Here is a 23,536-nt window from a genome sequence, read left to right as displayed (position 1 = left end):
TGGATGTTTATTATTAAAATTTAAATGATTACCAAATGAAACAAACATTTCGATCTCTATTAGATCATCATTAACCCTTAGCTGAAGCACATACACCCGAGCTGTATATAATAGCGCTAAGCATTTACAAGTTATAAGGGAAATGGATTAAATTAATGTTAAATTAATACGAATATGTTAAAAGAATCAATACAAACGATTAAGAACGTGAATGAACTAGTTTACACAAATACACAATAAATTTTTAATCCTAATCATATATTCATACGTTTTATTGGATACATATCTTATTTACATATCTGTTATTTCATATAAAATTATGTTAGGAATTTATTTCAATCGTCAATTATAAAAATTGAGAAAAGCGAATCACGAATCAGTGTCCTCTTGAGAAATAGCAAAAATATAAAAGAAAACATTTTCTTTGCTTCAAAGATGTTTACATTAGAGAGTGTAGGATAAAAACTTTGGGAATTTTATCGCAAGTCAAAGTAAAGTGCATGTATCTAGTCTAGGTCGTTCAAGTAGCACGTTCTTGACTCGAAATCCCAGACGAACTTTGCGAACGCACTATAAATTTTACACTCCTATTTTCTGTTATCTTTTATCTTTAACTTAATATTGTACTTTTATTTCTGTCCAAGCCCTTCATGTTTCTAATCTACATTATTCAAGAATCGCGTTCTTGACCCGAAATCCCGGAAGAATTTTGCGAATTGCATTGTATATTTTATTTTTCTATTTTTCTTTCCCCTTATTCTTTATATCCTGAACGTAATAATGCGTTTTTATTTCTTTATTTGAACATCTCGTGTCATAAATATAAATATTACATAAAACATATCGCACTTTTATCGCACTAAATCCAAATGCCGCGTGATTCTAAATTATAACCGATTATAAATTTTTAATATTTGTTATTGATGTAAAGCTGCGCTCTCGCTGTGCCTGTTAATACCTTTTTATCTATATAACTATGAAGGAATATATATATATATGTATATATATGTGCGCGCGCGCGTGTGGGTGTGTGTGTATGTGTGTGTGTGTGTGTACATACATATATATATATATATAAAACCTCTGTAATATATTTTTAGATTAGTTGGAGTTTTTATGCATTGCCAGCAGAGGTAATATTTTATCGATTTTATTTTGACTTGAGGGAAAGCGAATCTACAAATCATTTAATTTTAAGCTGCACACTATTGAAATGAAATTATTGCCCTCCGAGGACATAAAACACTTAAGTCTGAAGCATTTTTCTATTTAAATCCTGAAGGACGAATTATTTGTTGAAAAATATTTATTCAAATAAACGGATGATATGATTTATGATACACTAGAAACATGTAATTGTCTCAGATATTAATAAACTTTCTTTTTAGTTCAAAGTCTTTTGTGATAGAGATCTTTAGTAAGATGCTAAGGTTTTTTTTTATTAAGCTAGAGAATCTTTATCGCGAACATTTTGCTTATTATTTGTACGAAAGTGTTATTAGGAAGGTGTTGCCTAATACCTAATCGCGCGCGTGGTTATCTCATCTAAATCATACCTCATCAATTTTTTTATTCGAAAATAATAAGGTTATCACTTTTGAAGAGATGTTTAAAAAAAAATTAAATCTTAATTTAAAATAACATTGAAGTTAAAGAGGATATATCTACAGTGGATAATTATTTCAAGCTTTATGGGACTATAACTGGCTCAGCAGCGAGAAAGATGCAATATAGCATCCCAGCCGAGACAATTATACGCAACTATAAGTGCGGTCAATGTGGTAATAATAATCATTTTAATAATAACAAACTAAAAGTAAACCAGGCATCTAAAAATGATGCAGCATAAAAATAAGTGAATGTGTACTTATTAAAATAATATTTAGATTTAAATAAAATATTTTTATAATCGAATCTAATTTCTGACGAACAAAATTGCATACATTTAAATTGTATGCAAAAGAACATAAAATCGTTGGAAATTATCCGATTATATATCTGTATACTGTAATTCACGAGCGTAAAAGTTCTTTTCTAACGTGGCATCCATAAAAAAATGTTTTATGCATAAGTTTCATTCGAACGAAGCATTTATCGGTACACACACACACACTTTCCAATGCGATAAGTTACATGATTCAATATATTTATATCCATGATTTATATAAAGGAGCTCACAGAAAAAGTTCTTATTCACGCATTGTGAGTTTGTCGGAGATATTCGTAAAAATGTAATAAATGAATGAAGATGAAATACAGGAGACGTGGATTGAGTTATAGATAATACAAAATTGTGATCTATTAAAAAATAGATAGATACATAGATAGAGAGAGAGAGAGAGAGAGAGAGAGAGAAGAGATGAATGATTTATCTTTGATAAATGACAATTAGTTCCTTATGTCTTATTTTTTATTAGAAATAGAAAAATTTTTTGCTCTCTGCGGATAATATTATAATTTATGATTGGCGAACAGATGTACCATTTGTGATATCGATTTCGCGTTTATTGATAAATTCGCTGTCGCTAATTGCAAGATTGATGTAGTGTAAAGACAAGTAATGATGCTTGGGGGTAACGTTTGGACTTGAGGATAATATCGATCCAGCTAGGTATTGAATTATGTGATCATCACTGCCGTTTACAAGCACAAAAAGCAACGGCTACGCGATGATCCAATCGCAGAAGTTTAATCGAGCATGATGAAAGTCGGACAAAAAGTCTTATCTTAAAAGTCAAGTCCGAGACCGCAGTGTCTCTAGAAATAGATTCCGGAAAGGAAGTGTAAGGGAAGTACTTTACACACACACACACACACACACACACACACACACACACACACACACACACACACACACACCCATTTTATACCCCGAGGTTATCGACTTGAAAGTTCGCTCGATATTCCTAATTTATGCGATTTAATGCATAAGGCCATTAAAAAAAAATGTTTATAAAATTTAAAACTTTTAAATGTTCATTAACTTATTTATTTAGTAAAAAAGAGAAAAAGATTATCTATTATATATTTGATTGATCGTGCAAAACACAAACAAAGTAGGTTTCTATTTTATAATTTTTATTTATTGGAAACTCTAAAAGAATTTGTCAAGTATAATAACCTCTTTAAAAAAGAAAAATATATATGCCAAATATAAAAAAGATATCGAATATTACATTCTTTTTGATAAAAGAAGGAATACGAAATAAGTGCAATTAGCCAAGTATTTTATGACACATAAGATAGATTGAAACTGACTAAAATGATCAACTGGATTATAGTGAAGAAAAAACTTGATGTGCCCGGATTACATTAATTGCACTTGTATGAATATATTATTTCGTTAGTATTTGCATTTTGAATTAAAATATAAAAATAATAAACATTTATATATAAAATTATTCAAATCTGCTTATATATGTATAATCTATTTCTGATGCTACAATAATTATGCGCAATCTACAAATCTTGAAAAAGTTTGTGCTACACGGAAACGATTTTGCTGAAGTATCTAAAAGTTTAGCTAGATACAGATCTGAAAATATGCTTTTTTTACTATCAAAAGAATTGCTATTTAAAACTTTTAGAGTGAATCTTACTTAAACAGTGAAATCTCACATTTAAAGATTGAGCCACTCTTTTTTGAGACTGACTCAATTTTCATTCTTTAGAGTATGTAGTACATTCAAATTAGTTGCTAAAATGTCAAAATTTTTTACAGCATTATCATGCTCATCATGCTTGACTATTCTATGTAATTATTTGACGATCCAACAAAATTATTTTCAGATCTATTAAATTTTATTTCAGCAAAATCGTTCTTCCCGTGTATAATCAGTGGAACTTGATGAATAATACTCGGTAATGTAATCACTGTGAAATTGTCTGTTTGAAAACGGATGGAATGAAACACGAAGATGACAACCAACGATGGTGTGATACTTCACCAAGTAACGATTGAAAGTTTAAAGTCGGTTCGTTACGCGACAAAATTATACATTCCATCAAGTGATTCCATTAGAGTTGAAGATAAATAGGTCGCAGTCGAAACATTCTGCGCGCATCTTCGTAAATGTGCCATGCCGTCACTGCACTATTTATATGCGTGCAGATGCTACCTGAGCTGCGGAAGGAGGAAAGGGAGAAGAATATCAAAAGAGGACGAGGGTGAAGAAAAGAAACAGAGGAGGTTAGCGAGACAGGGTGGCCAGGGGTGAATGCGCGATGCGGTGTAACGGTAGGCGGAGCATGCAATTCTTTTATATTCCTTTTACTGTGCACAATTTCAGCGCAATGCACCAACCGGCCAGATGGGATAAACTCTAAGATCGCTGCGTGTATCTAAATAATAGAGGCATCAAAAATACGATTTCCGTTCTAGATTTCGCATACATCAAGAGAAAGGAAAAATAGGCGCGATATTTCCGATACATTAAATGAACAACCGGTGTCGCTCCCGAAGTACAAAACTGTTGTTCGTTATTCCTGTATAATCGGAGAAATGGGCAAATTCCGTGTGGGATTTAAAATTCAAATTACTGATATTTGAGCGTAATCCTTTTTTACCGCGAGGGGTTTTGTTTGGACCAATTTAATCCCACGCTACATCCGAAACTGCCTGTTTTTGCGTTATCTCTTTACCACTTGAAATTATTTGTGGCATGATATGAAAAAGAGTTCAGTAATAGCTACTAAATGGTGAACTAATTTCAATCAAATGTCTGATTAATGTAACAAAAAATAGTTTTTATTTCTTATAAAATTTAGTAATTATTACAAAATTGTTAGCTATATTATTACGTTTTGGTAATACTAAATATTTTTTGAAAAGTAAAATTATTTTTTGATTATGTTAACTAACCGAATATTTGACAAAAATTATTTGACTCACCATAGCTATTGTGAGATTCTTTTTTCAATATACAGAATGTATAATAAAAAATGTGGGTATCTAAAGCACAGATCTCTGCTTTTGATTGTCATCAATATTTCTAATGATAATATAGAATATTAACTTAAGATTGAAAAATTATTTAATAGTAAATTGATTTTTATTATCCTTTTTTTACAATTTTATATTTATAATTTTGAGAAATTCCGCTGTGGAAATAAATTACATCAATGTAACATCGCGAACTTTATTATCGCAATGTGTGCAGATTTCTATAAAATACATGCAAGACATGGACGAACCACACAAACTTCTCCAGAAAAATAGGGGATTTCTTTTTTGGTAATAACTCAGCGTAGTCAAGATCGACTTCCCTACATATTTGTTTATTTCAAACTCCTTGAATGTACTTCTATTTCCTACGACAGTCTCGCAAAAACTTGTTTGCAGCAAACATGATATAGAAAAAGCACTGTAATGTGATAGATTTTCAATACAATACAAGCTCTCAACCCGCTCGCAAATAAGAGATAAAATAATCAAATATGTAACCGAAATAACGATAAAACGAATTATTATTTATTATTTAATGTTGTAAGATTAAATAAGTGTTAAATTTGAAAGAGACATACAATGCTTTTTAGTAAGCGATACCAGATGACACAGTATAATATAATGAATTATTACAACTTTGTTTGCCAATGTTAAACAAAGATGATCATTGTCAAAGATGATCTTATTGAAAAATATCAATAATCGATTTTGCATGAATTTTATGAGATCTGTTCTTTTTTTTAAGAAAATTTTCTGCAGTAACATTTCATTGATATTATTTGAATAACTGATTAAAAAAATAATAAAAATCTTAGTTTAAAAACTTTTCAATAAGAATTTAAATCAAATCCCAGGAAAGCGTATAAGCTCTATAAATTTGCCTCGGATAGTTCTTTCAAAGTATCCAAAAGGATTTGCAGAATAAATGAAAATGTTTCCAAACTTGGTAAGTATCAGCAACGTGAACTAAAAAGATCTCATTGGGGAATTGAGATTAGCTAACTGATTAACTATTAGGTGTTGGAATTAATTCGTAGCGTTTTTAATGAAAGAATGTTATTTATTTCACATGAGCATTAAAAAATACATTAATGAAAGTACTTCCCATCACTTGTAAAACGCTACGAATTAATTCCAACACCTAATAATAAACGATTTGTATCCCAAAAAGTTAAATTCGAAGTTACGATAAATTTATCGAAATCATATCTCGGGAAAATTATAAAAATGCAATTAAATATTGTATTTTAAAAATAATAAATATGTAATTATTAGGTGTTGGAATTAATTCGTAGCGTTTTACAAGTGATGGGAAGTACTTTCATTAATGTATTTTTTAATGCTCATGTGAAATAAATAACATTCTTTCATTAAAAAACGCTACGAATTAATTCCAACACCTAATAGATTATTGGAAACATTTAACAAGTTTAAATGTAAACGCAATAGTTCGACGATGAAACACTTGCAGTTTTAAAAATGAACATGTTGTTTAAAAATAAACGAGTTTATCTTGATTATACAAATTTAAGTATGGAAGTATATTTATCGTATAGAAGAGACAATCTTTTTCTATATAAGTTTTGTAACAACTTACAAGAAAGATAAACTATGGCAATTTTATTTATGTCGCGGAGCACGACTATGCATTCTTAGACAAAGTATGATTAAATAAAATGTCGAATCGCATTTTGTTACTATTCCTATTAATTCTTCTAATGTACACACACTGAGAAAAATTCAAAAATGAATATAATCAGAAGAGTCTAATTATATCAATTTAAATTCAGATTGTCATTAAGATTCGACAAAAAAATTGTGATTTTTCCCTATTTCCAATCAGAATTCCTACCAACAACCAACCTCTTTTTCCAGTGTATATCACAATAAAAATACAAATTATTTTCCATATTCGAGGCCATTAGTTACCTCATTATACATGTCATATTTTTATTTCGATCGTGAGCAAAATAATGTTGCCGCAAATATAAGATATGCAACAGCAGTAAAAAAAACATACTTAGAGTACTTTGGTTTCTCAATTATCTCGTGAATTTATTTATTTATTTCTTTATGATTCTTAAGGTCATTTTCCAGAAAAGACAAAATTATCTTTCTTTATCACTTCTCTGAAGAATGATGCTCTGAGAAAGTTGGCACGACTCTATTTTTCGGTGCGACCGAATCCCATGATCGACATGCGCGAGCACGAAGCTGTGTTTCCCCTCGATGAAATTTTTCCCTCGGTAGTTAGGTCGTTCTACGTGGGGGAAAATAATAAGCTCGATGCACGCAGCTATGTGAGACTGAATGGCGGCTCGCGCATCGACCGGCAATGCAACCGTGTTCCATATACCTTGGCGATTTTTACCCTTGTCTGCCTTCCGGCGTCTTTAATCGAATCTGTATGTATCGAATACAAGTAACAAGTATGGCACAGCTCTTCGAAAAGTAAAAAAATTATAGAGATATTATGAATATTACTAACGTCTTAAACGTACAAATAATAGCTCTTAGTTTTTTTAAGTATTCTTCGAAAACAGTTTAGTTGACATCCATATAGTAAATAATTTACAGAATATAAATTGATAATGTATTGATAACAAAAAATATATATATATATACATATATTGATATTAACATATATTGAACTTATATTTAATAATTAATTTTTCAAATCCATATATACAGGGTGAATCAGTTAAAGTGACAAACGTACATCTCAGAAACAAAATATTTTACAGAACAATGTTTCATACAAAAATTCTTTGATTTCAAGGGATATATGAGATGGTATCATTGATTTGATCTTGAATGGCTTTGTCAAAGTCAAGGAAAGATTACTTTAAATTTTTTTAATGGAATCCTTATTTTTCATTGTATATTCTTGTAGCTTATCTCGAAATTGTCTAAAACATTATAATTTCGCCGCTTTAATCGACGGAACTTTTTCTAAAACCGATAGAAGATTCTAGACATTTCGGGGAACAATCATAATTCCGATTATTTTTTTCATATTTTAAAAAAGTAGGATCAGCTTCACAGAGGTTTATTTTCTTATCCTATCTAAAACTGTAGAACTATAGAAAATATACTCAAAACTTTCAGTCAATAACTAATGAGTTTTCGTGAAATGATACAAATCAACCAACTTCATACACACACATAACACACATAAAATTGAAATAAAAAAATGAATTAAAATACGAAAACGCTGAATAAAAAATGTAAAGATGCAATCAGATGATTTTCTCTTTCAGTCATAATTTTGAAAATTAGCTCACAATGTCCTCAATTTTGTATGCATTTTGTGCATACGTTAACGTCGCATTGCGTAAGCGCTGGCTACCGCAGACAGAATTCCGTAACAGTAACTGTAAAGCGTAAACTAAACCCGATGAGCCAATCAGGAAATTTATCCATAAATAAATCAATTTCAATCGGTTGAAATTTGTCTTACGGAAGTTTAAACTGCTATTTCTGTTTCCGTCAAATTACGAAGATCTAAAGCAATATCCTGATTGGCTTATCGGCTTGAGTTTACGTCTTATGATTATTATTAGAGACATTCTGTATGCGGCAGTCCTAAGCAATCAAAGACTTGTTTACGTAGATTGCCGTTAAATGGAGAAATATAATATTTTTTGAAATGCGATATTTGAGATTAAATTTCGAAAATATTCTTCTATTTTTAAATACTCGGTACTGTACTAATTGCAAGTGAAAAAAAAAATTCGAGCGCGGCAGTGGGTTCGATTCTCCGTCCCGTCCGTGGCTGTTTAATGAGACGGCTCAGTCGTTTCGTGCGTGCAAACACTTTCCATGTAATCGCAGTACATTTCTTGGACTACGTTATCGATCTCCTCTCGGCTCAGTATGCAACGTTACGTGATTTGGATTGGCAGATAAAACACGGCAGAAATACACGGAATATAACGGTGTACATATAAATATATATATATATATATATATATATATATATATACATATATATATATATACATATATATATATAAGTATGTATGGATGTATGTATGTATGTATGTATGTATGTATGTATGTATGTATGTATGTATGTATGTATGTATGTATGTATGTATATTGAGCGCGGTCGAAGAGACGTTTTACGGGCACTTGAAACTGATAAGCGAACATAATTTTTTGCATTTCAAATAAAAGAATTTTCTTCAGTAGCTGCTTGAAGTGTTTGAGCTTATCGTAACAAGAACAAAATAGAGCTTACATTTGCTAGAAACAATTATACTGCAATATAGTTGCAATAACTATAAAATAATATATATACATTTTTTTTAACTGTGCACATTTTACGTATAGAATAATTTGTATGCTTGTCATCTACATAGTTGTCATCTACGTAATGGTTTTTTTTCTCTGATATCGTCTCGGTCAAAGTGTTAATAATAATAATAATTAAAAAATCATAACGGCATTTGATCGAGATAGAAACTCAAATAGAAGCGAGATTCAAGTAATACTTGATCAAGTCGCGAGTTCATTTTATGAGAAACGCGAGAACCGCGAGAAATCTACGCGTTATGGAAAACGTGCAAGAAAACTTGAAAAGCAGAAGCAAGCGGCTTATCTATAAGAAGATCGTCCAACAATGCATCGTTTCTACGAGGCTTCAAAATGGATGATCGCTCATTATTCAACTCGTTGCTTATTTCTTTCCTCCATAATGGTACTTAATCTGCAAGTTGGAATCCAATTTGATCGAAGTAGTAAGGGTGTGTTCCACTTAACATTCGCAACGCTCGCATGCATTATTTCATCTTTGTTTAACATTTGATGACAAGATCTATTTTCTGTTACGTCGGCTGATACTAATGTACAACTTTTTAGAACTTAAAGTGAGATAGATATATATTCGATATTTGTCGAAAACGAGAAAGAGAGTTCCAGAGAGTGCAATCTAGACAGGAAACAGAAAGCAGACCAATAAATGAAATGATACTCGCAAGCGTTGCGAACATTAAGTGGAACTATCCTAAATAGAGTAATCGGCCTGTTATACTGCCTGTTGCTCAAACGCTATTCGCTCGCTATTCACGCGCAGTAGCTCGATGATTGCATGCCGACGATTTTGGCGACAAACATATTGAATTGACTGAAGTTCGAGGTTGATTGGCCTTCGAATAGTTCGAATTTTTCACCGTCTATATAGCTTGGCCGAACGTACTGTGCCGATTACGCACCTCGTTTATTTGATGTTTCTCTCTGTCTCGCTTGCACCTGCGGCACACTTCACACATAACTTTCTCTCTCTCTCTCTCTCTCTTTCTCACACACAACACACACACACACACACACACACACACATTCTCTTTCACATGGGCTTGAGCGATTTTGTTTCACGCATGATGCACATGATGTATCATTTTATCTTTGTTGCTCACCGAATATTAAAGAATAAACTGATACGTCACGCGCATCATGCATGAAACGGAACGCACACTTCCCTCTTTTATATCTTTATTCTGTGTCTTTTATATCTTTATTCTGTTTCTCTCTCTCTCTCTCCTTATTTTTAATAAAATACCTTCTTCTTTCTCTTACTACCACCGATTCTTATTACATATTTCTCATAATTCTTTGCGATATTTAGAACAAGAAATCATATTATTTAGATTTAAATAATTATAATCTGGTTTATGAAAATATTTTATGCTTTGCATGCGTGAGTATGTTATTATATTTTTAATTAATGTATGGAGTATCTCTAAAGTCTGTTTGCATCCCCTGTATTTTTGAAACAACTGAAAATATGTCGAAAAACACTGAAAAAAAGATGATGTTACATTAACAGCATTATCCTAATTGAAAGTAATCTTGATTCGCAATAATGATATTGACGAAATAAATATAATTTTAAAACAAAAACATATTAATAGTGTTATTGAAATAACAAAATTATTTTCAATTAAAATAATTGCTGGTGATATAACTTTTTTTTAGTACATGTTCCTTCATTTATCTCTGAATAAAATTTTTAATTAAATCTTTTAATTAACAATCTTTTAAATGAGATCTCACTTGATTTTTTTGCCATTAAAATTTTTCAAATTATTTTCCGTCCATCTTTCTCGAAAAGCTGAAAGAAAATAAAAAGAAAAATTTTTGTTTTAAATAAAAGAAAAAAAAACGTTATTTCTTAAACTTATTTTGTTAATAACTTTTAAACAGATAATGATCGACGGCTAAAATCGGAGGTTACTCAAAATCATGACCTTGACAACATATATCAAGATCAAGATCATCGGAGAGGGATCCTCTATTCTATATAAATTACCTTCAGACATAATAAAACTACTAATAGAATCATGAAATTTTTATATTTTTAGCAATGCTTTAAAGTATGACACATATATTCTTAATTCTAAATTAAAATTACGCTGAGTTGTTTTGCGAGAAACATTATTTAGTCAAGAGATAAAGATACAAGCAAAATATTCTCTCGATCGTGAATCAATTCCTGAAACAGTTTCATTGCTTGCTCTTTCACTCTCTTATTCTACTGAGTGGAACACACACGCACACAAACGGGGTAAGAGAAGGACGGAGCAGACGCCCCACTCGTAAATAACTACCCCACATTATCGACTTATTGTTTGAAAACGACGAGATACAAGCAGAAATGCGAAAATGCGTACACGATGTCGTTCGTGTATTTGATAAGGCGAGTTTTTAATTCATTAATCAAGCGCATTATGCGCAAGTGTAACTTTTACGGAACAAAATTGCATTTGTATAATTTGATTTTAATCGAATTCAATTAAAAAATCTATACTCGCAGACCATATATATATATATACATCTCATTCGCGTTCAATACTTCCGCGATTCTCGACGCGAAGAATACAGGAACGATAGTTAAGTTCGAATCACATTGCACGTTGCAGATATGGATTAGAATGTTTAACGAACAAGCTAGCGTTATTTATCATCATTTTGATAAAACAACGTCTTTAACGTTAAAGTAATGTCAAAATAATAACAAATAACATGAGCTTGTTTACTCTAATCAGCGTAGAAACTCTAATCAGAGTTAAGACACGAAATAAACCTTTTGATTGGTCTGCTAGGTTTAACAACTTCTGAATGAGAGAAAGAGATAAAAATATAAAATAGAAAAGGAAAGAGAGAAGATAGTAAATGTAAGAGATCCTCTAATAAGAGTTTGGACACAAAGCAAACTCTTTTAATTGGTCTGCAATGTTTCAACACTTCTGAAAGAAAGAAAGGAGAGAGAGAGAGAGAGAGAGAGAGAGAGAGAGAGAGAGAGAGAAAGATAAGAAAAAGACTACATTTACACGGTTCCCTTAATTGGATTTAATAACGTCCGTAGTTATGAAATTGGCCAATCACAGTCGTTCCGAGGAACAGCTGTGATTGGCCAATTAAGCGCGCCGTGTAAATGTAGTCATAGATAGAAAGAAAAAGAAAAACTAATAGCATGTTATATGTTCTTCTCTCGTATGATTTTGTTATAAAACTAGAGACTCTATATACAAAACGTGATTCTTGTCCAAACTATTGTCAGAGGATCTCTAGTAAATGTATCTTTCTCTTTTGCTCGATTTTGTTAACATTACAGATTCTGTTTCAAAAACACTGCTTGTGTCCAGACAAAAAAATCAACGCTTCAGATTGGTTGTCGCAATAAACTTGCAATCGGCTTGCGTCTAATGTAGAATGGGCTTTATGTAGATCGGGCTTAGGACGCGAACCGCAGATCGTAAGCTTGTTGCGTCAATCAATCTGATGAGTCAATTTTAAAAGTGTCTCGCTTCGAGATTGGCTGACGCAAGAAATTTACGACCTGCGACTCACGTTCTGCATCTTATGTAGATCAGGCTTTATGTAGATCGAGCTTTATACATGATAAAAAGTTACGCGGCGGCAACATAACGATACCGAATTGTCGTTAAGAATAACAGAATCGAGATATAGAATCAACAAATCTCGGACAACACGATATGTTAGATCAATCGATATATCGATTTTAATTCTCCAACATGCAACTGTTGCGGCGCGGCGTTGTTCGCATTTCATTCATGCGCGACTTCACGATCCACGCGGGTTGTTCTTGGTGATGAGTGTACACTTCGAATTGTATCAATTGATGTCAATTGAGTGCTTCCGACAATTTGAGCGACTGTGAATATAGGTAAGAGGCTTCTCCTTGGCTTCTTTTTTGTTTTCTCGAGATAAAATTCAATAGATTTAAGCTTAAAATGAAGGTCTCTCTTTTTCTTTCCGAAACGGAAAGGAGCCACGGTCGTGGCTCCTCTCGGCAATAAAATTAAAGCTCTTCGCTTATCAATTTGTTGAGTACTTATGTCGTTTCTGTGTTTCGTCAATCTTCAACGTCACCTTAGATCTGTTCGCGTCGCATGCTCCAACATGTTCCTACTTCCTCCAACCATAGTTCTTACTCATTCAAATGCCCTTGTTGGCAGGAACATGTTGAAACATGTTGGAGCATGCGACGCGATAAACCTATTATCTATACATTGTGATCCAACGCTTGTGAGCATCATTTGTCTATGTTTATCAAACGATGATCAAGAATAAAATCAATTGAAATGACTTCAAGAGCATTGTAAGCATAAATCGGACTACAGCCATATCTTCTATCTTTACCTAATTCTGTCTATCAGTGTAAATACACAAAAAATACAAGGCACTAAAGCCAGAAACATTTGAAATATATTCTTTTTAATTGAATTTCTTACACAGTTTATTTATCCTCCTTTACTAGATTTTTAATCGGTTAAGTTTAAACATTTTATTTTTTTCTAACTTTATATGTAATTATACAAATATTACTAATACATACTAAGGTTCAAAAATTTTCAACCAAAGATATAAAAAGAGAATAAAATGAAACAATTATTTTTCTATGTTTCAATGTATATAATTATCCTTTATTTAAATATATCTTTTTAGAATGATGAATTAATTTTTATATCTATATTTTTATATTTATATCGCTAAAAAAATATTTTGAATATTTTTGTCTTTAAAAATATTTAACACTGTGGAGATCCTTCGTCACAGGTAAATTTTTTTCACGCAAACCACAGAATTCCAAACCGCTAAGGGCTAAGTCGGAAAGCTGATATGAAGACGTGATCTCCATAATATTAAATCCGAAATTAAAGTACAAAAATTCAGAATATTTTTTTGGTGGTATGATAAAATTAATTTATCGTTGAAAAACATGCTTTAAAGGTATTATAGAAATAGAGGATAATTATATTGAAAAATAAAATGATTGTTCTATTTGATTATTTTTTTATCTTTGAGAGCCGAAAATCTTTAAACTTTATAATGTAAAAATGACGCACGGATAATGTTATCTAATTGTACCAATGAGTTTAAGAAACAATATGCAATTTGGGATAAATTGCACTTGGAATAAATTTGCGCATTGTTTTTCTTTATTTAGTTATTTAGTTAGTTAAATATTATATTTTATATTTTTATGAACGAATTCAATTATTCACGATACAAAATATGATTTCGCTGAAATATTTAAAAATTTAGTTACAGATCTAAAAACATTTTTGTTGGACCGTCAAAAGAATTATATAAGATATTCAAATTTGATGAGCAATGCTACAAAAAATTCTAACATGTTAATAATTAGCTAAATAACGCTTGATATATATACTTATCTTATATATAATATATATAGTTATCTTAATAGTTTAACAAAATTATTTTTAGATCTATGATTAAATTTTTAGATATGTACTTTAAGGAAATCGTTCTTTCCGTGTAGCGGTCCACTTTTCACGGTGTATCTATGCATGATTAAAAATTACATATATCACGATATATTAAAATGAGGGAATCAGTATTTTTTTACATTGGATCGAATTGATTTGAATTTTATTTCTTTATTCGAATCAAATCGAATCATTGAAACGTAACGTGTCATTAATTATTGTTAGGTTGAATTTTAATATATAAAAAAAATTACTATATGAAAAATAATAATTATATGATATGAAATCATTTTAAATATCATGTATTTAAATATTTAATAATAACTGATAAAATATAGGTATTATATTTACAGTTTTAACAATAAAATCACAAGCATGTAAAAAATTATAAATAAAACAGCGGTTAAAATTAATGGCCAATACAAATCTAGTGCACAATTACGTATGATTAACCAAAAATTGGGCATCGGAAAAGTAACTCAATAGAAATCAAAACTGATTTTGAAATTCATAATTAATTATGATTATAATTATATATAATTAAAATTATGTATATTTTAAAATTTCATTAACTTTAATAAAACATTTCTTACTTCAATGAAATGGTTGCACTATTTTACTATTATTAGTAGAAGGAAATATGATTTTATAAAATTGTGAATATATATGGTTCGTATTCATTGTCTTAGATTCGAAATTTTTGAATAGTTCAAATTCGAATCATATAGATCGAATTTGATTCGATTTGATTCGTATTAGAATAGTTCGCTACAATATATAATACAACGATTATTCTTCTGTTATAGGAACGCATGATTGTCAAAGATCTATAACTTGTACTAATGTACTACATGACGAGTCGTTTGCATGACGATGGAATTACGTACGAAACAGACGTTTGTACGTTCGTATAGGATTGATGACGCGACAAGACGATGCTACTCGCCAGAATATTATTCGGTAAGTAGTTTTCTTTATTTAACTCGCAATCCGCGGGGTGTAACTTGACCACTAATCAAGTAGAGATTGAAAAATGTGCAATTGGAATCATTCGATAAATACCGGTTAATTAGGACGAAAGACTTTGCGGCATTTTCTTTTATATGTCATTCGTCAAAAACCACATCTGAAAGTGAAAATGCGACACTGGAATGCCATGCAACTTTTCGTTTCGAAAGACACCGGGCGTAAGTGGGATATTAATTTTTTTTTTTTATCGACAACTCTCCGTTGACGAGTTCACAATACGGTTTGAAACGGCGCGCGTCGACGAACAACACGTATATAATAATTGGAGAAACTTGTCAAAAGTTATACCGACTAGCTTCACGCGAATATAACATGTGATTCTTTGATATTACGCGCGACCGCCACCGGCAAACTGCCACTTTTCTGTCTCCGCCCAGCTTTGACGTATAAATAACATGTGGGAACAACCGTGACATCTTTCGCGTGACAATATTGTGATAAACATTGGTAATATATAATATCACATAAAATTTTAAGCAACGTAATGATTTAATCCACGATTTTTAAAAAAAGTTTGCGAATAGCCAGAAATGAAGGTATATCGACATAATATCGTCAAAAATTTATAGAAAGATGATGAATATTTCGCTTTTAAACAATATTTTTACTTCTCCCCAAAGATACGAAGCGACAAAGTGTAATTATTATAGGATACGAAGGTATAATTATTATAGCAATGAGGGGGAGGAAATACAAGAATATAAAATTTTTTTTTATTACCGTTTATTAAGAATCTTTTATATTATTAGAATTAATCTTGTTTATAAGATCAATTGAGTCACTAGATTATTATAATTTGCATTAAAAAATTTTAAGGGTCTCTCTAAAATAAAGTTGCCACCGTCTGGGGTGATTTTCCAAAAATGTCCGGACAATTATAATCAGTAATTATTTGGGACATCTTTAGAAAATTTCTCCGATCGTCCTCGGACGCCATATAAAAGGACGATGTCATCCTGTATAACTTTTTTGCAGCAACAAATTTGTATTTTTTATTTTTTATTTATTTTTGTTTGCATTGCAATTTTACGAGCTATTAAAAAATTGAAAATGAAACGGTTTATGTTAAATATATTATTTAAAAAATATAATAAATGTGTTTCAAAATATTTAAATAAAAATTTCGAAATGCTTTTTCAAATTAGTTGTAACTTCTTGTAACGCAATATTAATAAAATGCGTTGTTTAAAATGTAAATACAATAAACATTCAATTTATGCACTACAAAAAATGTCATTTTTGGATTGTTTAATAATTAAACTACTTTTTAGACAGTTTGAACATTTAGACTTTTGTTTATATTTTTAGTTTCTTTTGGAATGTCAATTTTAAGATATTGAAACATATTTTTCCTTCAAATTTAGTTTTTATTTCACAGAGTTGTGCGTTTTTTTCATGTCTACTGTAAATAATTACAACACTTATATAGAATTTTACAAACATAGATTTTACAATAATATTTTTTGAAAATATTAAAATATATGTAAGTGATGTTTTACTCCATTAAATTTCAAACATAGAAATCATGTTTTACCGTTTAAAATAAAATACATACGATTGAATAGTGTAACATTTTAACGTATAATTCTGTTTGTCGTTCACTTTATTCGCATTGTCCCGCGAGGAACTATCAAAACTCCGAAAATGATCAAAAATGCTTCTTTGCATGAAAAATCCTATTCTTTTATTTTGTTGTAAGTAACGTAGAAACTTTTATGTACTGGGCGCAGTTGTTTTGTGAAGCAATGGTAAATTAAGTTTTACGTTTTTACGCGCGAAGTCAGTATTGTGAATAAAAATGGAGAAAACTACTTTCATTTGCTTAAGACATCTATTATATTCTCATCTTCTTAGTTGACATAAATCAGGACTAAGATTCATTAAACAAAAATATTTGTTTAAAAAGAAAATAATGATTTCAAATGAGTTTCAACGAAATTAGCTTATAACAGTGATTTAGTATATACAGGGTGTCTGGAAATAATCGCCAAATATTTCATGGGCAGGTAGAGAGGATTAAACTGAGTCGAAAAGTCCTGCACCATTTTGCAATTTTCGCAATAGTTATTTTTTCAGAATTTTTTCAGAATTTTTAAATATTTTCTCATGTTAGTAAAAAAGAAAATGCAATACTAAAAAGTTCTGTTATTATCTTCAATAATAAAAAATTCTGAAAAAATTCTTAGAACTTTATGAGAAGAAAATAAATGATTTTTGTCTCTTGTAGCTTTTCTATAAAGTTGATAGTATTTGAGTAAAAAATTATTCAAAACCAATATTTGGCAATTTTTAGTAATTAATATCTTGTTAACTATTGCGAAAATTGCAAAATGGTAGAGGACTTTTCTCATAGAGGACTCAGTTTAGTCCTCTCTACCTGTCCATGAAATATTTCGCGATTATTTCCAGACACCCTATATATATGAGCATATTCCTGAATATTGAATGATAATAATCATTATCGTACACAATATTTATTAATTAATTAGTAAACGTGGAAAATCTTAATAGATGAATCGAAATCGATGAACAGAAATAACTTAGTTTTGAATCAAACCTTCAAGCTTTACATGAAAAGAATAATTTTGCTGAAGTATTTATTTGAAAGTCTAGATAGATATAGACCTGAAATTTCGGATTATCAACATAATTATGTAGAACACTCAAGCAATGCTGTAAAATGGTTTGACAAACTATCTGTAAACCAGTTTCAGTATCTTATATAACATAATTATTTTAATGGTCCAACAAAGCTATTTTTTTTTCAGATCTGTATCTAATTAATTAAATAGATACTCTAGCAAAACCATTTTTTCCGTATTTTTGAAATTACGAAAACCTTAATGAATGTACACATCTTACAAACATAAAACCTGAATACGCACTTGTTTCCGAATAGAGCACGAAACAAAAGAAGGTGTAATTGTCATTCTAGGAGCTGCATACAACATTAGTGTCCAAAGTAGAAAAACGCGTTGGGTAAAGTAATCAGGGATAAAAAACGAGCGCTTTGTTTAAGCTCTCTTTCTAGATTTTCCATTTTCGTACATCGCAACGGTAAAATACTGACCTACTCATGAGTTCAGTCCTGACACTAATTAATATCATGGGTCACCACAGGCTCGCACGTAAAAAAAAAGAGAAGTAAATAAATACGCGGTATATAATTTGTCAAGTATATTTATTTCGTAAATGTGGAAATGACATCCGCAATTGTTGCGATATATTCGATGTTGGACGTTCTACCTTGCATTCGTTTCCAAAATGCAAGAATTTCGTTAAAAAGTTAGAGCAGGAGATCAATCGTGATATATAAATAACGTATTGTACAGAACATATAAATTACACAAACGAAATTGATGATCCGTTACACAAGCGAAGTCGGTAATTTTTAAATTATAACATGAATTTGAGAGAAATAGTAATGATATTAATCAATATTAAATTTTAAAAAAGAATAAAACTATTAAATATTAGTTTGATAAAACATCATCATAGTTGGTTTTTAACAGTATTAAAGCCAATTACCTTTATATAATATGTTATATTATATAATTATTGTCATATAATTATAATATGTAATATAATATATTGTAATTTTTGAATTCAAATACTTAATTTCCATCATATTCGTATATATTTCGTTGAGAATATGAATACATTGCATATAATAAATATCTATATCGGATTGTAAATTTTATGAAATTTTTATACATAATACGATGTATTGCTTCAATTTTTATATATAATACGATGTATTACTTCAATAGAACGAAATAAAGTGACCTTATATTGCTACATCGTGAAGAAAGCGTTTTATCGAATGCAGTAAAAAATGAATTTGTTTCACAGAGAAATTGATTGTTTCGAGTGACATTTTCATGAGATACTTTTAATTAAAAAGTAGAATTCCTTTCAATTTAGAACTCCAATTTCTCAAAATTTACATTTTAATTTTTTTGTTATAGCATATATAATACATTTGCAAGAACAATGTAATTTTTTTAACGCGTGTATATATAGTTATATAATTGCAATAAGAATTGTTGAAATTGTTACATTTAGTAGTTGGCTAATTGATCTTCATAAAAATAAAAGTTTTTCTAATTTTTATCCACGGATTTATAATCAGCGATCCAAAAAACCACTATAAAATATTTTTCATTTAAAACATTCTTTTAAATATATAGTCTAGCTACCGTATTAAATCAGCTATTTAGAAAATCTGACTTCAAATTCGTTATCATATTCAGCAAAACCCCAGGTACAAAATTTTAAATTATTGATCTCATAAAAATGCATGTTTCAAAGCGTATAAGTTGACATTTTAATGAACTTTGATCCCCTATATTTGTTAAATCAATTACAAGTTCAAGTTGAAATTTTTTTATGATTAGTATCTCATTATAAGATATTTTGGCACACAATTCAATTCCAAAATCGCGAGACAAACGGACAAACAAAAACGAACAAACAAACTACTAATTTTAGACTTATTGTTTCTCAATAAATAAGCTAAATACAATCGCTTACAGTATATGTATGTGATAATAGTGACAATGTAGTATGCATTTGTATTATGCTCATTATTTATTCTTAACGGTTATAGCCATTAGCGTTTCAATCTTTCAAACAAGTAACAGACTATGTCTGATTACAAGGCGACATTAACTACTACGTGGGCGATGCAAGCGTCCACTTTTCTACTGTACAGTAGTATAATGCGGTATTATCGGTCATAAGGTGAATCTTACCCAAGAAAATTATACTCAGACAGATGCTTCATAAAAGTCGTTCGTAAATGCGCTTGTATATCAATGCTGCAAAAGTATCGGCAGTGAAAATCGAAGATCCTCGTCATGTTCAACTCGTGGTACATAAAATGGCTTAGGTCGTGGAAATATCCATTGCCGTTAAATAACATAGCATCACGTAGACATTGATGAAAGAGCAGTCGCTTTGTGTTGCGACAAGATAATTAAATATTGTTCATTACGGTTCAGTGCAGCTTATGCGATATATTCACGTACAAGTAACTTTTTTTGCATTTTTAATAAGAAGTAAAAGAATCACTTTTGATTTTACTCAATAAAAACTTAATGTCATCCGGATTTATCGATTTATTCGTTGGACCGCTAATTAAAATTCTTAATTTATATAACGTACTGTGGCTTTCCTGCATGCTAACAACTATTAAATTATGTTGTCTCTTAGATCAAAAACTTTTGATATTCATTTATTAATGAATCAAGCATTTCTTACCTTTAATTTAACCCTCAGTATACATAATTCTGCAGTCTGTATCTACCCACATCTGGGTATTTGTAACCCAGCATTTTCTTTTGCTTGTATCTCAGATTGCGGTGCATCGATTTTAACAAATTTTTTCTAATCTATCGTTTTCGAAGACTGAAAAAAAGAATTTTTGAGTTAGAAAGTCTAAAATGTAGCACAAAAGATGATTTTGCAATAAGTGAAAAGAGATTGGAAGAAAACGTGAACTGTGAAAATCGGATGGGGTTACGCTAACCCCATTATGTGTACTGAGGGTTAAAAGTCTACTATAACGTTTTCCTGATATAGAAGATTAACAGCTCCACGTTGTGTATTCATGTGAAATTTTTTTATTGCCGTAATCTATGATCAACTCGCAAGAAAATTTAACTTGATGAATGATAATAGTGCTTGTAGTAATGCTGCCATATGTTGAAATGATTAAGGTTATTTAATTATAAAAATAAACTCTACACACAGTTGGAAAAATATCAAATTTATTATGTCTGTCTCAAACGATTCACTTTTTTAAATTTAACATAAGATAAGTAGAGGAAAGCTTGCCAATGCGTACCGTGCTTTTGAGCTTTTTTTTATTATTAAGCTCCCTTTTATTTGGTACTGATTTAAATGCAAATAAATATTGAAAATTGTAGCTTGATGAATGAATTGTAGCTTGAATTTTAGTATGTTGAAAATTTAATACAAAAAAGAGTTGGTGATATTTAAAAATTGGTTTTAACATAAATACAAAATATTTTTTATTGTGTAATGTTTTAAATCAAATTATTTCTTAGTTTTTTAGTACGGCTTGCACATTATACAAATGTCCGAGAGAGAATTATTATTTCAAAATTAATAAAAATTATCAATTTTATGTACTTAATAAAAAAAGTATCACGTAGATAGGTATTTTAAACAGATGATCAATTACATTCGTAAACATAAAATTTTTAGTTTTGCAAAACAATTTGCATTACAAAACAGAGAGAAAGATAAATATCACAAGATTTTCCCTCTGAATTCCCTATTATTATGTATTTTATATTTACATAAGCATATATACGGAATGTCCGAAAGAAAGAATGCGAAATCTGGCAGATTTTATAGAACATTCTAGGATGAAAATTAGAAAAATTATGACCAAGGCAAATTTGCTTTTGCGATCTTAGGAGAAATGCGTGTCGAATTTTTACATTGTATCGTATGGACGAATGCATATGGACAATTCTTTAATGAAGTAAATTCGTGGACAATTCTTTGACGCAATCTGTGATAATTCAAGATATCGATATTCGCAGTATCTGAAAAACGAGATGATTGAAATCGCATTTGAAATGGTTCGGATTCCTACTGCTTCCCTTAGTCTTTGCTGATATTGAAAATCCTCTTAGCGGAAAAGCATCCGGAAAAAAGAAGCGGCAGTGTGATATAAATTTATTAAAGTTCGTGTTTTCTCTCTCTCATTCTTCTAGCATAAATATCCAATATCTTTCGTTGTGGGTCAAAAGGAGTTTATATCAAAACCATACGGAAATAACGTAATATTGGTCTATGACAAGATAATAAAAAGATACATTTCATAAAACTTCTCGTAAACATTTATTCACTGAAGCATGCATTTTTTTTTAAATATGTATTTGAAAAGAACGGTTCTTTAGATATTTCAGTAAAATCGATCTTTCCATGTAAGACAAAATGATATTTAATGATAAGGATATGTTATTAATTTTTCAGAAATCTTGGAAAAATGATTAATTTTTTTTACAATGATATTGTTTATAAATATATATTTTATCCATAACACAGTTATATTTAATTTATATATTAACAACATAACAATAATGTACTGTCATTAAAAACTTTGTTGGTACAAAATACTGCATGTTATATATTTAAATTATCGATGTAGATAAATAATAAAAATTAACTGACACAAGTTAATAAATATAAATAAATATTTATGTTCTATGGCAAAATATTTTGATGTAGCACTAGTGCAATGGAAAATTCATTTTCAACACGTTGATTTAATACGTTTCTATTAATTTTCACAAAGAATACGAGCTGAATATGAAGTAAACATAAAATTCAATTTTGTGTATAAAATGCATTTGGTATTCATTCATTCGTGAATTTTAATAAACTTTGTCTTCTCATATTATAACGAATGACAAATAAACTTTGTGCAAAAAAGCATTGCTAACAATAGTGCTATTTTATTTTTTCTGGAATGTTTTCACGTTCAGAAATACATTACATGTACAGAAATCTAGCGACTGCTTAATAGAAAATAAAACTTTTTACAACCATGATCATGCTCAATCCGGAATTGATAGCTATCCGGCATAAAGTATCGGTCTCAACGAAGTTAAAGTTAGAAACTTCGGTAAAGCATCGATTTTAGCAGAACTCTGCAAAAGTACAGCAGAAACTTATTTTCTCTCTTATTTCGAATATATTTGGCATTAGTTTCATCGGTACACGGAATGCAAAAGTTTGCTGTCTCGGATATACAAAAGCAGAAACTTTA

The 23,536-nt window shown here is 30.1% G+C and overlaps 2 protein-coding genes across 4 annotated transcripts in view; one reads left to right on the top strand and one right to left on the bottom strand.

Annotated features, from left to right (window-relative positions):
* The window catches only part of pyd (zonula occludens-like protein polychaetoid), a 198,821-nt gene that overhangs the window by 99,724 nt on the left and 75,561 nt on the right, over window positions 1-23,536 (top strand). The window contains exons 1-2 of one of the 3 annotated variants that reach the window (XM_087407892.1): window positions 9,345-13,133; window positions 15,507-15,660. In XM_087407892.1, the coding sequence (XP_087264018.1) occupies window positions 15,568-15,660 (93 nt within the window). In that variant the 5' untranslated portion in view covers window positions 9,345-13,133; window positions 15,507-15,567. Of the gene's footprint in view, window positions 1-9,344; window positions 13,134-13,771; window positions 15,661-23,536 lie in introns of those variants that run through there. The other 2 variants (XM_011069507.2, XM_087407893.1) reach the window with 2 other exon arrangements.
* The window catches only part of LOC105154222 (sodium channel protein 60E), a 101,152-nt gene that overhangs the window by 53,522 nt on the left and 24,094 nt on the right, over window positions 1-23,536 (bottom strand). The gene's annotated exons all lie outside the window — the stretch shown is intronic.

Source organism: Acromyrmex echinatior, chromosome 7, assembly GCF_024713525.1.
Source record: "Acromyrmex echinatior isolate Ae372 chromosome 7, ASM2471352v2, whole genome shotgun sequence".
In the NCBI taxonomy this organism is placed as follows: Eukaryota; Metazoa; Arthropoda; class Insecta; order Hymenoptera; family Formicidae; genus Acromyrmex; species Acromyrmex echinatior.
Note: the sequence above shows the minus strand (reverse complement) of the source record. Positions and strands in the feature narration are given on the sequence as shown.